This window comes from Bubalus kerabau, chromosome 1 (assembly GCF_029407905.1).
Source record: "Bubalus kerabau isolate K-KA32 ecotype Philippines breed swamp buffalo chromosome 1, PCC_UOA_SB_1v2, whole genome shotgun sequence".
In the NCBI taxonomy this organism is placed as follows: domain Eukaryota; kingdom Metazoa; phylum Chordata; class Mammalia; order Artiodactyla; family Bovidae; genus Bubalus; species Bubalus kerabau.
The window spans coordinates 51,990,062-52,007,185 of NC_073624.1; the positions used below are offsets into that span (position 1 = coordinate 51,990,062).

Here is a 17,124-nt window from a genome sequence, read left to right on the forward strand (position 1 = left end):
CATGGATCAGCAATATAAGTAGACATACTGAATACACATATATACACCAAGTTGCATCTAGGCAACTAAAAAAGCTCCAAGATACTTTTAAAATTATAGTGCTTTATATGTTTCTTATATTGGGCTGTTGGTTTCAAGTGCTATCCTTGATATAAAGGATATAAAAAACTATGGTTGTAAATCTGTAGGAAATAAAATCTGAAGTAAAGCTCAATACTGTAGATTCAGATAACATACCTCTTGCTGGTCATTTACTCAAATTAAAATACAAAAGAAAAGTCAGAGAACTCAATTTTCAAAGTGCAAAGCTGGTATGAATAGTAAATACCACAAAGGCGAGTTAACCAGTATGCATGGGAGTAGAGGCAGTGATTTTATTTTCAATTTTGGTCTTTAGAGATCTGAATTTAGATTGTGTTTCATGACTGCTTACAGGAAATTAATTCTAGTTCCTAGAAAGGCTAGTTACAACCTACTATACATAAATATACCATCATTGTCTAAACTAGGCAAAACGAGAAATCTTCAAGTCCTAGTTCTGGTTTATCTACTTCAAGAAATATTAAAAACAAAGCTATCTTTTCATTTGTATAACCCCAACATATGGAGAAAATTATAATGGGACTTGACTTAAAGCGGCATAACAAAATCTTGACAAAAGAAAACAAAGTCATTTCTGCTGAAGAAACTATAATATCTATACAGCTGCTGCCATAGCTACTTTGAAAAATACATGGTCAAGAAGGAAACACCCCTGAATTGCTTAGTAGTATAATAATTTTAATCTGCTGGCTGTAATTATGAACTAGTGTGGTGTATTAAGAATATAACAGGGCATTCTAGAATTCTATACACTTTGGCCTTCCCTTCTGCTGCCCCTTCATACAGCAGCTCTTTTTTAAAGATACGCTTTTGGACTCATAGGCTCCTATATACCATACGAAGCCTGAAGGCAACTAGTCTAAAATGAGTCAAATGTCACTAGGGTACACATCTGTCAACTGATATTTGGAATGATGTACAAACCACAGGAATCAGTTACATTATACCATCTATACAGTCAAGGAGCCTTCATACTCAGAGGTGGAAAAAAACAGGTATAAAGTTAGAATTTAGAAATGTGTGCTAAGTCACTTCAGTCATGTCCAACTCTTTGCAACCCTAGAGACTATAGCCTGTCGGGCCCCTCTGTCCATGGGATTCTCCAGGCAAGAATACTGGAATGGGTGGCCATTTCCTTCTCCAGAGAATCTTCCCAACCCAGGGATTGAACCTGCATCTCTGATGTCTCCTGCATTGCCAGGCAGGTTCTTTATCACGAGCACCACCTGGGAAGCCCTGTACATTATATCACCAATACAGTCAAGGGGCCTTCATGCTCAGAGGCATAAAAGAAACAGGTATAAAGTTAGTATTTAGAAATGTGGTTTCTCTTTTATACAGGACCAATGCTTATTTAATTACTTTTTTACAAACATGGCTAGACATACACCAAAAACCTGTGTGGCATATACTTGATTCTATGACTGTATTTTCTCTAAGTATGTTAATTGCAGAAAGCTATTTCCAGTCCATTAAATACATTTATCTTGACACAGAAAGGACTGTTGTGATATTAACTGTCTCTCATGGCCTAAATGTAAGCTCCATACAATTCTTAGTTTCAGATTCCACTAAAGGATTACAGGTTACCTTGGTGCATTAATCAGAATCCACTTATATTTTTGACAACAGGATGAGGGCCAACTGAATGAAGGGTAATTCTCTGCTTCTGCCAATACTAACAGTGTTTGAGAATAAGTGCATCATAAGAGAAGCAGGCTGTGATCCTGAGAGCACTGACTGGTGATGGTTAATCAGGGCGGTAGGGGAGTAAGTCATCCTTTCAGATGCTGACTTTATAAACTTGACCAGATTGCTAAGAAGTTTTCATAAATTTTAAAGGAAGAAGTTCTTTGAGCTTGTGGATCACTGTCCAAAGCACAAAGGATTATCTTGCTTGCAAAGCACTTTGTTTACCACCACTTCCATGGGAACCATTTTAATAAGTATTTTAAATTAACAAATGAAACACTGCTGCACCTGAAAGAGGGAAGATGTAAGAAAAAACAGAAGCAGATCTATCTGAAAAGGGAAGATGTGATGCTATGTTAAAAGACATATTTACACTTGTAATGAGCAGTGTTTAAGAAACACAACAAGATTTCACAATGGTGACTATTCTGGCCACACTAACACACCATTCCTATATTAATGATACAGGCCAGGTCCAAAGGCTGAAGAAGATTCCAACCAGGGATGGAAGGCCTAAGCACAAAATCTTTCCATGGTCAAGAGTCAAGACAATTACAATATCACACATCATGGTCCTTGATTTCAAAAAACAGTGCTCTCCTGAAATCTAACATCACTTCCATAATGTAACACATTTCTATTTCCTGTACTATTGGGAGAGACCCAATGTTCTTGTATTTTTTCTGAGGTTTTTCTTGTTATAGTAGTATTCTTGTGTTTGCTAGATATATGTTAGTCGCTCAGTCATGTCTAACTCTTTGTAACCCCATGGACTGTAACCAATCAGGCTCTTCTGTCCATGGAATTCTACAGGCAAGAATACTGGAGTGGGTAGCCATTTCCTTCTCTAAGGTATCTCTCCAACCCAGGGGTAGAACCCGGGTCTCCTGCATTGCAGGCAGATTCTTTACTGTCTTAGCCACCAGGGAAGCCCTGCTTGATATACGACCAATGCCATTTTAGAAGTCATCCACCAAACAAATTCAAAAATACACACTGAGATGCAATGACATCAACCATTCATGAGTACTCAAGAATTTCCTATGTTAGCTGACTGTGTCCACATACCCTGGGACACACTGAATGCTTAACGTAATTTCTTCCTTAATTTAAAAATATGAGACTCTTTAAGTGGTATATTTTAATGTCTCAAATAGAGGATATTAAACTAATATGGAAATACAGTTTATGAAATGAAAAAAATCAAGAGCTAGCAAGAATAATTTACAATGATGACTTCTATAATTATGCAAAGATTAATATATTATTTTTCTACCTTAGCTTCAAATATCTGATAGAGATGCCCAATTTATAACATCTAAATGGTGTCAGTCTTAAGAATTTAACGCTTAAAGTCACTGCTAGCTTTTTTCCCCCAAAGCTTTTTTCTTCTGGGACACACTCTATAAGATTTTACCAAGGCTGAAAGATCTGGGGATGCCACAAGTAACACCACCTACTCAGACCTGATTTGCTAAGAATACAGGCCCTATAATTAGGGAAGGATATTTTTTTGTTTCTTTTACATTGGCTTTGGCAATGATTTTGGTTTTGAAACTACATCAAACTAGGGAGTGATCTTTTTTACCTTCTGACAACCCATTATTGTCACTTCAACAAGGCACAATCTACACTTTTAAAAATGGGCTGTATCTTCCAGATAATCATTTTTCTAGCCCCGATCTACTACTACGTGATCCACATCACACTCTAGAAGACTGTGGGTAGAAAAGAGCATATGTCAATGTCATCATTGATAGGGCAGGGCATACCCTTTTAACATTCAGTAACGCAAACTAAAAAACTGAGCTCAAATAACTCCTAAAAAGTAGAAACTAAGAAATTTAGCTGGGATTGGAGTTGAGAGGGGGATGAATAGGAGGAAAAGTGGGTAGAAGAGAGTAGAGGTGGTTCGTTTCAGGATGAGAGACAACTAGTATCTTTGACTTACAACCACTGAGTCAAGGAAAACTTGATAAGAGTCTCTGGCTTGCCTACCCAGTGGACTAATGCCTCTGCTAAAAGATGGTTCCCTAGTTGCTTAATTAAAATTTACCACAGAGCCAGATTTCTTTCCTTTGGCTAGTAATGTGCCTTGTGGCTTTACTTGATTGACTTATAAAGGCTTTCACACAAGAGATCAGAATGTATGGAACCTACATTTAGATTTCTGAGAAAGACTGAAGCATCAGATAGCCAACTTAAATACTTGGTCTTGGTTATACCTTATAAAATCTCAACTTATGGAAAGGAGAGCACAAAATAAGCAACAATATCCTTTAAGTATATGACAGGAGATGTCGAAAAACACTACCTCTCTTAATACTTAGGAGAGGATGATGAGCATGTTAAAAGCATCATGCAGCAAAACATTTCTTGCAATATTATCCTTCCTCAATCACTTGAAGTCATTCTCTAAGGCACTAGCTATGCAACTGCCTCTAAAACAATATTAAACACAAAGCTTCCAAATCCACAAAAGAAGAGAAATGAAAGACAAAGGAAGTGAAAGGCAAATAACCAATCCAAAGGCAGACAAAGTTAGGTGAAAAGAAATATGATACTATACTTTGGTTTTGCATTTTTGTATTCTTCAGTGTCTGTGTCCTCGTCCTCTGAGTACCAATTATCTCCTCTTCCTCCAGCCAAGAGGCCCCTGGCCGCCAACAGTCCTGCAGCATTCCCATAGCCAGTGTATTTCAGGAGACTATCCACTGCAAAAACAGAACAGGTTTTTAGACAGGAATCCTTGAGTGCTCATTGTCATCACCAACGACTCACCAACACAGGGAAGCTGGACATACATGCCGTGGTAGTAAATCTTAAAAGTTGAGAGGTTGCCAAAGTGTGGTAGTAGTAATCCTATATGCTCTGAGGACCAAAACCCTTTTTTAAGGTATCAGAAATTCAAATAGAGCTGTTTTGAATACACTCTGTGGCAGGAGTGGGGCTTCTGTGACTGCCAGGCCATTGGTAAGGGTGATGTTTTAAGGTTTTGATCAGAAAATTGTTCTCTTTATTCAGTTTCAGAGAAATGATGATTAGAGTTAATGAAAGCCAGACTGGGATTTTACCAATATAGCATATAATATAAAATCTTTCTTATTTGCTTCTATAGGAACTGGAGGGAAATTAAGATAATAAGGAATAACAAAACCTAACTGAAAGTTTGCGACCCCATGGACTATACAGTCTATGGAATTCTCCAGGCCAGAATACAGGAGTGGGTAGCCTTTCCCTTCTTCAAGGGATCTTCCCAACCCAGGTCTCCCACATTGCAGGTGGATTCTTTACCAGCTGAGCCACAAGGGAAGTCTAAGAAAACCTAAGGATATTAGCAAATGTAAACAGGATAGGCTAAGTTATTGCTTTTTCAAAGAAATCAGAAAAAGTATGGAAGCACATTATACCCAGTGAGTATAAGGCAGGAACTGCTGGACCTTAGTGATGGCTCTACCACTTCTTAGCAGGTGGACCTTAGGTAAATTATTTTGCAGTTCTTTACTCCAGTTTTCAGATATAGAGAACTGGAATAATACCTATCTCACAGATTAATACATGCAAGGTGCTTAGAAAAGTATCTGGTATTAGGTTGGTACAAAAATAACTGCTGTTTCGGACAGTGAATTTTAAATCATCATAACTAGGCTCAAATGCATCCTTATTAATCAAAATAGGAACCATTACCATCAACACATTTTGCCAACAAAAAGTAAGTTTGTTTATTCTTATAGTGTAAAAATCCATGCTTCAGGATTCCACAAACTCTTGGAAAGCATTTTCTGCCTCCTGCTGGTTGTGGAAGCATTTTTCCTTGCAAATAGTTGTCGAAATGATTGAAGTGGTAGTTGGTTGGTGAGAGGTCAGGTGAATATGGCAGATGAGGCAAAACTTCATAGTCCAATTCGTCCAACTTTTGAAGCATTGGTTGTGCAACCATGTGGTCAGGCGTTGTCATGCTAAGAACTGGGCCCATTCCGTTGACCTATGCTGGCTGCAGATGTTGCTGTTTTCAGTGCATCTCACTGATCTGCTGAGCATACTTTTCAGATGTTATGATTTTGCCAGGATTCAGAAAGTTGTAGTAGATCAGATGGGCAGCAGACCACCAAACAGTGACCATGACAATTTTTTGGTGCACGTTTGGCTTTGGGAAGTGGTTTGGAGCTTCTTCTCAGTCTAACCACTGAGCTGGTGGCCACTAGTTGTTATATAAAATCTACTTTTCGTCACATATTACAATCCAATTGAGAAATAGTTTGTTGCTGTGTAGAATAAGAGAAGACGAAACTTCAAAATGATGGGTTTTTTTTTTCCAGTCAGCTCATAAGGCACCCACTTAGCTTTTTCATCTTTCCAATTTGCTTCGAATGCTGAATGACTGTAGAATGGTCGACGTTGAGTTCTTGGGCAACTTCTCGTGTGGTTGTAAGAGGATCAGCTTCAGTGATTGCTCTCAATTGGTCACTGTCTACTCCCAATGGCCAGTCACTACGCTCACCCTCAAGGCTCTTGTCTTCTTTGCAAAACTTCTTGATCCACCATTGCACTGTACCATGAAGGGCACAGAGAGGATGTAGGATGAACAGTCCAGGATAGAACTGTTCATTAAATTTTCAAATATTTGAATGACAGAGTATCTCCCTTGACACTGAAAATAGGTAGTTTGAGAGCAAGTAAAGGGAAGTCTGCTTTCAAAGGACTCAGAAACTAGTGAAATTTATGCAAAAGGAAATATGGATTAATAATGTAAGTAGATTAAATAAAGTTTTACACTAGTCACTTTTAACTGTTTTCTACATTAAAACCTATTGGTAACTGTGGTCTCTTTGGTACTAATTCTCAATGGATGCTGGGTAGAATCATTAGAATTTAATGAGGGATTATGGTGGTAAATTTGAAAGCCCTCTGAATAAATCTGATATGCTCTCTCCTTCCATCAGTTCTTCCACAAGATGGAGTGATTTAGATAAATTAATGGATTCTTAATGGATTATTATATGTGCACACTCAGTCATGTCCAACTCTTTGTGACCCCATGGACTGTAGCCTGCCAGGTTCCTCTGTCCATGGAATTTTCCAGCCAAGAATACTGGAGTGGGTTGTCATTTCCTGCTCCAGGGGATCTTCCTCATACAGGGATTGAACCCATGTCTCTTGTGTCTCCTGCACTGGCAGACAGATTCTTTACCACTGCACCACCTGGGAAGCCCTAATGGTTATTAGGGGAAGTGAATAAACAGTGTATACAAATATTCCTAATATTCATGACCCTAGACGTGGTCAGACACAAAGTCACTGAGGCTGAAGGATCGTATATCTGAACCCACATTAATAATTGACACTCTCATTGCAAATTTTTGGATAAGATATATTTTTAAACAAATACGGATATTTAGCAGTTCCAAAATTGTGAAAGTCTAAATTGAGATGCTATGAATAGTTTAAATAAATATACTAAAAAATAACTTAAAAAGACACAAAATTTAAATAACCACCTACAGTGGCTAAACATTAAAATAGTTTAAGAATGTAGTTTATGAAAGGCCAAAATAGGTTAAAAAGAAGTCAACAGAACACTAAATAACCTGCTTTCTTATGTAGAAAATCCTCCTGGAAGCTACTGAATGGTAAAAATTCCTAGCACTTTTATGAAAATTGTGCTTACTGTTCATTCACTAGAACAAACCTTCTGTGTCAACTCTGTGATAGTTTGGGTTACAAAGACTGTTTCAGACACACCTTGCTTTCATAACAGTAGATAAGGCTATAGCCAATAATTTAAAAATCAAATGAACATTTGCTAATAAGAGGAACACTTAAAAATTGGCGTTGGGAAGGGGAGACAAATGAACTACAAAAACCACACAATGAGGAGGCATTTCTTTGTGAAGTTCTGATTTATATTACTGATATCTAGTGGGGTGTTTCTAATTACTTTTTAGTCTATTTTTGAATATTCTCTATAACATCCTATTTGATATTGGGAAAGTAGTAAAAGGAAAATGGACTGAATTTGGATGTTAAGATGAGCTGTTAAGGCAAACAAAAGATCTCCTGAGTGGTCCTTAAAAGAAAAAAAAAAAGAAACACAACAAATGTTTTTGTCTTTGTCACAGTACTCATCCATGCACTTAGATGAAACTGCTGAAGAAATGAAACAAATGACAAGAAAGATTTCACCATGATTTTATCAAGATGCTCGAGGGCATTATGAAGAGGAAAGCAACCACAGCAGCACATGGCAAAGTCAGAACTGCACTGGTAGTAATGGCATTACTGCTTATACAAAGCATGGGTTTTATCACACTTGACTAAGAAAAAAAAAAGGCTTTGCTCTTTTACTGAGGAGAAAGAAGAGCACAACCAGATTCTACCAGAAACCATTCCCCCCTCTCTGTTACATACAGAAGGATTTACAGTACTTTTCCTTTCAGTTAAATGCTGTGACTTTTTGAAATACCGTACTAGAAGCTTCCTCTGACTAGTCTCTGTACTTCCAATCTCACACCCCCTCCTCTCCTGGTTACACACAACTCCCTCATATCCTTGTAAAGCAAAAGTATGACGTAAGCACCTTTCTGGATAAAACCTCCAAAACCTCCCCCAAAGGCTAAAGCTCAAATTCTGAAACAGGGCCTAGAGGGATCATTTTCTTGCCTCTGCCTTCTTTCCCAAACTCATTTCCTACTGCTCCTATGCAATGCAGATTCCTCACACTTTGAACTAGTCTCTTTTCTGTATATAACAAGGCTTCTTCCCACTTCTCTTTTCTCTTGGATGAAGACTTTCTCTGACCTTTTCTACACCAACCAATCATTTCCTCTTCCAGGTTGCTGCCATATCTGGCACATTCTTCTCTTATGGTGCTTACCAAAGTATATTACAATTATTATACAATAATTATATAATAATTGTATAATAATTAATAATAATAATTATACAATAATATTACAATTATTCCTTTATATGGAAAAGTCCATAAGACAGTGTATTCACCACTGAATTCATAGACAGCATTAATGTTTGGTCTTTCATTAAACATTTATGGGGTACCTACTACCTGTAAGGTACTCTGTTAAACACTGGGGAACCAAAGGTGAAGAAGATAAGATATCTAACCTAAAGAAACTCAATGTCTAGAATAAAAGTTTAACAAAAAGTTATAATATAACAAACGTCAGAAGTATTTTAAAAAGAGAGAAGAATAAGTAAAAATGGTACAAAGCAGAGAATGATGAACTCTTCATTGGATGATCTTCATACAGATGACACAGATGAAGATTATGATCTTCAAGAATACAAAAAGCTTACTATGCTAACAAGGATGGAAGAAGCATTCCATGCAAAAGGAACAGCATCTGCCAAGCCATGGAGATGAGCCAAGGAACAGTGCAGTATAATCAGACAAGAATAAAGAAGTCTTTAGTATGATTAAGCAAAAAGTGCAGGGTAGGGAGTAGATTTAGGGAGTCGATTTAGTATATTTACACTATAAAGGTAGGCCATGGAGGTAAAATTTGTATTTTATCATGGAGGTGACAGAGAGTCATTGAAAGTTTTATAAGGGGGAATGCCAATAGGATAAGTGGACTCTAGAACAGTCTCTCTCTCTCAGCCATGTGTAAGAAAGAATGAAGAAAACCTGACCAGAAACAGAGGGATAGTATTATTTTAATAGTTTATTAAGAGGGATGCAGATTTGGAAATCCCCCTCAAATAGGCTGAAGCAGAAGCCAAGGGAGGGGATAATACTGCTCAGGAAGCAAGGTAAAGTGAGGATGGGGCCAGATGAGAACTTTAGAGAAAGACAGCAATTAGATGTGGACAAAGATAGGATTGAACAAATCAGACTGAAAAGAATGAATAGAGAGGTGGGTCAAAGGAAATCTAGGAGTGTGTTGTAGTAGAGACAGACAGTGGTCAACAGTATCAACTGTTACAAAAGAAAGATGCTATTAAGATAAAGACTAAAAACTATCCATTCCTTTTGAAAATTAGTTGTGGCTTCCCTTATGGCTCAGACGGTAAAGAATCTGCCTGCAATGCAGGTGACCAGGGTTTGATCCCTGGGTTGGGAAGATCCCTTGGAGAAGGAAATAGTAACCCACTGCAGTATTCTTGTCTGGACAATCCCATGGACAGAGGAGCCTGGAGGGCTACAGTCCATAGGGGTCTCAGGACTGAGAACTAACACTTTCTAACACTTTCTTTCTTTGTGACTTTGTGACCTTACTGAAAGCATTTTCAGTGGAATCTGGGAAGTAGGGAATGGTGGAAATGCCTTACTTGCTGCAAGCTGAAGTCTGAGTGGGTAGTAAGGATACTGAAAAGATGAACAAATTAGGAAGAGTTAATAAAGGAACAAAGGGTTAATATCTGATGGAGCAAAGCTTTTGAGAAGACAAGAAGAGAAAAGATCATCAGGAGAGGAAGACTACTTGGTTTCAAGCTGCTGTTGCTGCTGCTGCTGCTGCTAAGTTGCTTCAGTCGTGTCCAACTCTGTGCAACCACATAGACAGCGGCCCACCAGGCTCCGCCATCCCTGGGATTCTCCAGGCAAGAACACTGGAGTGGGTTGCCATTTCCTTTTCCAATGCATGAAAGTGAAAAGTGAAAGTGAAGTCACTTCAGTCGTGTCCGACTCTGTGCAACCCCATAGACGGCAGCCCACCAGGCTCCTCCGTCCATGGGATTTTCCAGGCAAGAGTACTGGAGTGGGGTGCCACTGACACTCCTATTACTGTGACTGAAGTCAAGGAGACAAAAGTAAAGCGTATAAAGGTGTGGGGCTATGCGCTGAGAGAGTTTAAGCCTTATTTATCTCTGCAATTCAGCCTCTGCCCTACCACAGTGCCTAACACATGCTGAGAATTAATAAATGTGTTAAAAGGAGGAGTTTGGGGAGGGGGGAAATACCCCACAAAGGCTTGTTTTACAAATTATTTTCTTTATTAAACTATGTGAGGCTTGTTTTAGGGCCCCTGTATAAAGTACATAATTGGCAGAACAGGTAATAAAAATTTAGTTTTGTCAGGGCTCAACAAAGAGGCAGCTGTTAGTTGTGAGATATGTTTAGCCTGGCACAGAGGACACTTGGAGAGCTGTTTCTGTACCAAATCTTCCATAGTTTTGCATTTGTATCTCGCTCTGTTTCAGTTTTCATTCTTAATCTCATCTCTGTTCCTAACCCAGTTTGACTGCTTTGTGCTGTTTATACTTAGTGGTCTGACCCCTGTGCCTGGATCATGGTACTTTAACTTTCAAACTCAGCTTAAAGACATTCATCTTTAAGAGGCAAGTTTAATCACTCTGATAAATTATTTTAAATTTATTTTATTGTGATATAATCTGCCTCCAAACCCAACCCAAGCTCCAAAATCTTATGATGACTTATAAGTTGAATATGGACTACAAACTTTTTGGTGGTTTTAAATTAGAATTAGAATTTTAAATTAGAATTAGTTGACAGCATTTAAAAACTGAGGAATTTTATGTAAAAACCCAGAGTCCTGGCTTCTCTTGAAAAATCTGGATGATTTGGTAACACTGACCACATGTCCCTTCATGGTAACAATCAGCTGGAGCTAAATAGCAGCAAGGTCCTCTTTCTAGTCCCCCACATTCCCCTTGCTCCTCCACTCCCAACCCACTATCTCCCCAACAATTAGCTAAGTGTCAGGTTTCATTGATCATCTTATGATCTATCCATTTGACTTACTTTATTAATTTTGTAGGCATCTGAATTTGTAATCCTTGATAAAATAAATAATATGAGGGCAGAGACCTTGTTTATCATGTATACCTTTGTATTCCCAGGATCTACCTCAAAAAGTATTCAAAATTTGAATAAGCAAATTTGTATTCCAGAAGAATACTTTTACTATTAAAGTCTAACTGGAAGGAAAAGCAGATGAATATAAATAATTGTTAAAGACCAAATGAAAAAGATAAAGTTTTGCTAACATGCGTTTGGGGCTCAAAGTTAGGACTATGAAACCTCGAATACGGGGTCCTGGGGGAACAAAGTTAACCATTTCAAATAAAAAACAATTAACAAATTCATTTTAAATGTATATACCATATGTGTTATGACACTAACACATATGTGAGGTGATTGATTATATTTATATATAAACATTTATATATAAAAGATGCTTGCTCCTTGGGAGAAAAGTTATGACCAACCTAAACAGCATATTAAAAAGCAGAGACATTACTTTGCCAACAAAGGACCGTCTAGTCAAAGCTATGGTTTTTGCAGTAGTCGTATATGGATGTGAGAGTTGGGCTATAAAGAAAGCTGAGCACCAAAGAATTGATGCTTTTGAACTGTGATGTTGGAGGAGACTCTTTAGAGTCCCTTGGACTGCAAGGAGATCCAACCAGTCCATCCTAAAGGAGATCGGTCCTGAATGTTCATTGGAAGGACTGATGCTGAAACTGAAGCTCCAATACTTTGGCCACCTGATGCAAAGAACTGACTCATTGGAAAAGACCCTGATGCTGGGAAAGATTGAAGCCGGGAGGAGAAGGGGACAAGAGAGGATAAAATGGTTGGATGGCATCACTGACTCTATGCACATGAGTTTGAATAAGCTCTGGGAGTTGGTGATGGACAGGGAAGCCTGGCGTGCTGCAGTCCATGGGGTCGCAAAGAGACATGACTGAGCAACTGAACTGAACTATATTTAGATTTATAAAATTATTTAGATATATTTAGAAATGTAATTTATATATTTAGGTAATATATGTATTTGGATATTAAATGTATATATTTAGATATTAATTACAGATAAAATAAACTTCATTTTTCCCCTCTTAAAAACTTCACAAGTACACAAGAAAGCATGCTCATTGTAGAAAACTATAAAATACAGAGAACTAAAAGAAAATCTCCAGGCATTCTACTACTTAGAGGTAACAAGTGGATAAGATTTTGATAAACATTATATTTTGATAAACATTTTTTAATGAATACATACATGTGTGGTTTAGATTTATGTGTATATACACACACACACACACACACACACACACACAATTATACTTGAACAACAGCTAATTTCTGATCTCAGAAAACTTGATTGAATTCAGCAAGTTCTTACAGACTGCTAAATGCAAGCTGCTATTCCAATCACTTAATTTCAAGATGTGGGATCTTTTTTCATAGAAATAATTGAACTGCTTAAAAGAGCAAATGTTAAATGAGCTAGTCTATGAGAATAGTTGAGGATAATTACTGGTGACCCTTGAACAACACAGGTATTAGGGATGATGGCCCTCCAAGCAGTTGAAAGTCCTCCCATAACCTTATAGTTGGCCCTCCATAATTGCAGTTCCCCATCTGTGAGTTAAACTGTGGCTTGCACAGTACTGTAGTAAATATTTATCTGCATATAAGCGGACCACGGACAGCAGTTCAAACCCATGTTGTTCATTTGTGCATTATGGGTCAATTGTATTATGAGAGGAAATATGGCAGAATGGAAAGATAGGACTCAAATTCAGGCTTAGCTTTAAGCAACTGCATGACCTTGGATAAAACCCTTGCCTCATTTATGACATTGAAATAATAATAATATTTACATTAGAGTCCTTATGAGAATGAAATGAGATTATGGCTTAGAATGTTTGACACATGATACCGCAATAGTTGTGTTTATTATCACTATAGTGATATTGATCTTATTAATATACTATCTTAGCAGTAACTTAAGTGGTTGTATCAATTAGTCAGAAAAAAGAAAAAGAATTCAATGAATGCAACTCAATAACAAAAGTTCCCAAACAATTCAATTAAAAGTTAGGCAAAGGACCTGAATAGACACTTTTCCAAAGGCATACAGATGCCCAACAGGTACATGAAAAGGTGTTCAATGTCACTAATCATCAGGGAAAATGCAATGAAAACACAATGAAAGATCACCTCACATCTATTAGAATGGCTTTTATCAAAAACAAGAGATACAGGGATGTGGTGGGATGCGGCAAAGACAAAACCCTTTTACACTGTTGGTGGGAATGGAAATTGGTGTAGCTACTAGCTACTATTCCAAGAGTCATGTACAGATGTTAGAGCTGGACCACAAAGAAGGCTGAGAACCAAAGAATTGATGTTTATGAATTGTGGTGCTGGAGAAGACTCTTGAGAGTCCTTTGAAGTGCAAGGAGATCAAACCAGTCAATCTTAAAGGAAATCAATCTTGAGTATTCACTGGAAGGACTGATGCTGAAGCTGAAGCTCCAATACTTTGGCCACCTGATGCAAACAGCTGACTCACTGGAAAAGACCCTGATGCTGGGAAAGTGAAGGCAAAAGAAGAGGGCGGCAGAGGATGGTTAGACGGCTTCACTGACTCAATGGATTTGAATCTGAGCAAACTCCGAGAGATTATGAAGGACAGAGAAGCCTGGCGTGCTGCAGTCTGTGGAGTCACAGAGAGTTGGACATGACTTAGTGACTGAAGAACAACTACAGAAAACAGTAATGGAGGTTACTAAAAAATTAAATATAGAACCATAATATAATCCAGCATGCCACTTCTGGAAGTATATTCAAAGGAAATGAAGTCAGTAACTAAGAGATATCTCAGCTCCCATGTTCATGGCAGCATTTTTCACAATAGCCAAGAAATGGAAACAAGCTAAGTGTTCATCAACAGAAGAAGAGATAAGACACACAGAGTTGGCCCTTAAAGAATCCTAAGGTTAGGGATGTTCACCCTTCATGCAGGTGAAAATCTGGATGTAATTTTATAGTCTGCTTTCTGTGTCTGTGGTTCCACATCCACAGACCCAACCAACTGTGGATCTAACCTATCGTGGATCATGTAGTACTACAGTGTGTATTTATTTAAAAAACATCCACATCTAAGTGAACCCAAGCAGTTCAAACTTGTGGTCAATGGTGAACTGTATATAAAATGGAATGTTATTCAGCCACGACAAAGATGAAATCTTGCTATTTGCAACACATGGATGAACCTAGAGAATATTTATGCTAAGTGAGTAAGCCAGACAGAGAAAGATAAATACCGTAGAACTCACTTATAAGTAGAACCTGAAAAAAAAATTCAAACACATAGAAACAAAGAGTAGAGTAGTGATTACCAGAGGGTAGAGGGTAGGGAAACAAGGAGATCTGGTCAAAGGGTACAATTTATAAGATGAATAAGTTCAGTTATAAGACTAATAATTTCTGGGGATCTAATGTACAGCATGATGACTATAGTTAACAATACCCTGTTGTACACTTTGAAGTTGCTAAGATAGTAAATCTTAAGCGTTCTCACCACACACACACACACACGTAACTATGTGAGGTAGTGAATGTGTTAATTAACATGACAGAGGTAATCATTTCACAGTGTATATGTATATCAAATCATCATGTTGTATACTTTAAATATATACAATTTTATATGTCAAATATACCCCAGTAAAGCTGGTGGGGGAGAAAAGAATTCAACTGACTGAAGATTTTTTGAGAAGTGAGTGAAGTTTCTCACCTCTAAGTTATCTAGCTCACAAAACTGAGGTACTTTAAAAAGTGGAATATAAAATCTGCTTAGTTGGGGCTTTTACTAGTACTTTTATAAACTAGGAGATGAAGAAAGAAATAAGTAAAAATACCTGAATAACTTGGTTCAAGTTCTTGTTTGGAGAACTTTAGCAGAGCAAAATAACCCAATAATTTAAATTGTTAGATGTATTTCAGAAGACAATCACTTTATATGAGCTTATAGAATAGTATTTATTATAGTATAGTTACTTTTTAATTTCTTTCTACTTTTGTCTTACCATTAACTCAAGGGTAAGGGATGTATCTTAAGCATCTATAGCTCACATTCAATAACTTTTTATTGATTAAAGAAGAAATGAAGAAATAAAAACTCCTGTAGTTTTAATTCCAAGAGAAATTAAAAAGGGGAACTAACCTAGGCCTTTGCCTGGTTATCAAAATAGTAGCACCTTAATTACGTAAGTAGATTCTTCATAATGACTCCAGGTCCTCACTCATAAGGATTAAGAAGTCTGGGTTAAGGACAGAGGAGGCAAAGTTTAAATGTGAGTGTGTTTAGTAGTGTATCTGTCTGCATGCCTCAATAAATTCAGAAGTGTATAGAAAAGCTTTTAAATTATTAATTTTTATTATCTCCTCAAACCCTCTAATGGAACAGATAGAGAATAAGTTCTGAAAAGAGCAGAACAAGATGGCCACTAATAACAGAAACATTTCCCAAATACCCTCAGAAAGGTGAAAAAGTAGAGGGCAAAGAGTTTAACCTACCTCTCTCTTTGCAAAGCACAAAAAGGAATTCAGCAGCAATTTGCTTGACTCCCAGGTCAACATGTGTCATGAGGCGCACCAGCTTATTTCTCACAGTTGAGCCAACTTCAGGTCGATTTGTCACATCCCTCAGTGGTGGTAAAACCTAATGGCACAGATGCAAAACCATCATCAATCGTTGAAGTGCTAGATTAAGTAGGAATGGTACCATCCAACTAGTTTTTCTTATAATTAGTCTACCAAGCTTAGTTTTATAAGAATAGAACAAACATTAAAAAAACAGTTTTCCAAATAAAACTAAACACCACCACCGACTCAATGGACATGAGTTTGAGTAAACTCCAGGGGTTGGTGATGGACAGGGAGGCCTGGCATGCTGCAGTCCACGGGGTCGCAAAGAGTCGGACATGACTGAGCAACTGAACTGAAACAACAACAATATAATTTCATTTCATGTCTGCAATGAAATTTCATCTGAAGAGAAACAGCTCTTCACTGACCACCATGATATATTCAAATCCATTCCTGGGTGTTTACTCATCTCAGCACCTTGGAATGCCCCAGCTGCCTCTACCAAAATCCATTTTAAAGTCTGGGTCAAATTTCTCATTCTCCCTCAGAGACTTCTTTAATACCCTTACTCATTATTTTTTCCTTCTTTTAATTCCTGCAACATTTTCATTAGTTACTAAACAACAACAACAAAAAAAAAGAAAAAAAAAACCCTGTACATATGTTTTCTAGTTGTTTTCTTTATAATAAAATGGTTATTAATTATTGAGTACTTCCTGTGTGCTAGTTGCTGTAATAGATGATATACACACATTCTCTATAATCAGCCCTCACAGTTACCACGCAAGGGAGGTGGTATCAACACTGTCATTCCTATTTTATAGACTGGTCCCCAGAGGAGTTACAAAACTTGCTTGGTTTATCTGTTTGATAACTCACTCACTCACCTAGACCTTTCCTCTTTTGGTTCTCCTATTATCTTACTGCTTGCTTCATCTTAGCCTCTAGGCCAATTCTCTTTTATT

General features: G+C 37.5%; 1 protein-coding gene across 7 annotated transcripts in view; it reads right to left on the reverse strand.

Moving 5' to 3' along the window:
* The window catches only part of RIC8B (RIC8 guanine nucleotide exchange factor B), a 106,940-nt gene that overhangs the window by 24,870 nt on the left and 64,946 nt on the right, over positions 1-17,124 (reverse strand). For all 7 annotated transcript variants that reach the window (XR_008712603.1, XR_008712609.1, XR_008712604.1 and 4 more), the window contains exons 7-8: positions 16,088-16,232; positions 4,364-4,508 (exon numbers count right to left, since the gene is read on the reverse strand). Coding sequence is in view for 4 of the 7 variants with exons in the window: in XM_055574886.1 (XP_055430861.1) it covers positions 4,364-4,508; positions 16,088-16,232 (290 nt within the window). In the remaining 3 variants the exon portion in view is untranslated. The remainder of the gene's footprint in view (positions 1-4,363; positions 4,509-16,087; positions 16,233-17,124) is intronic.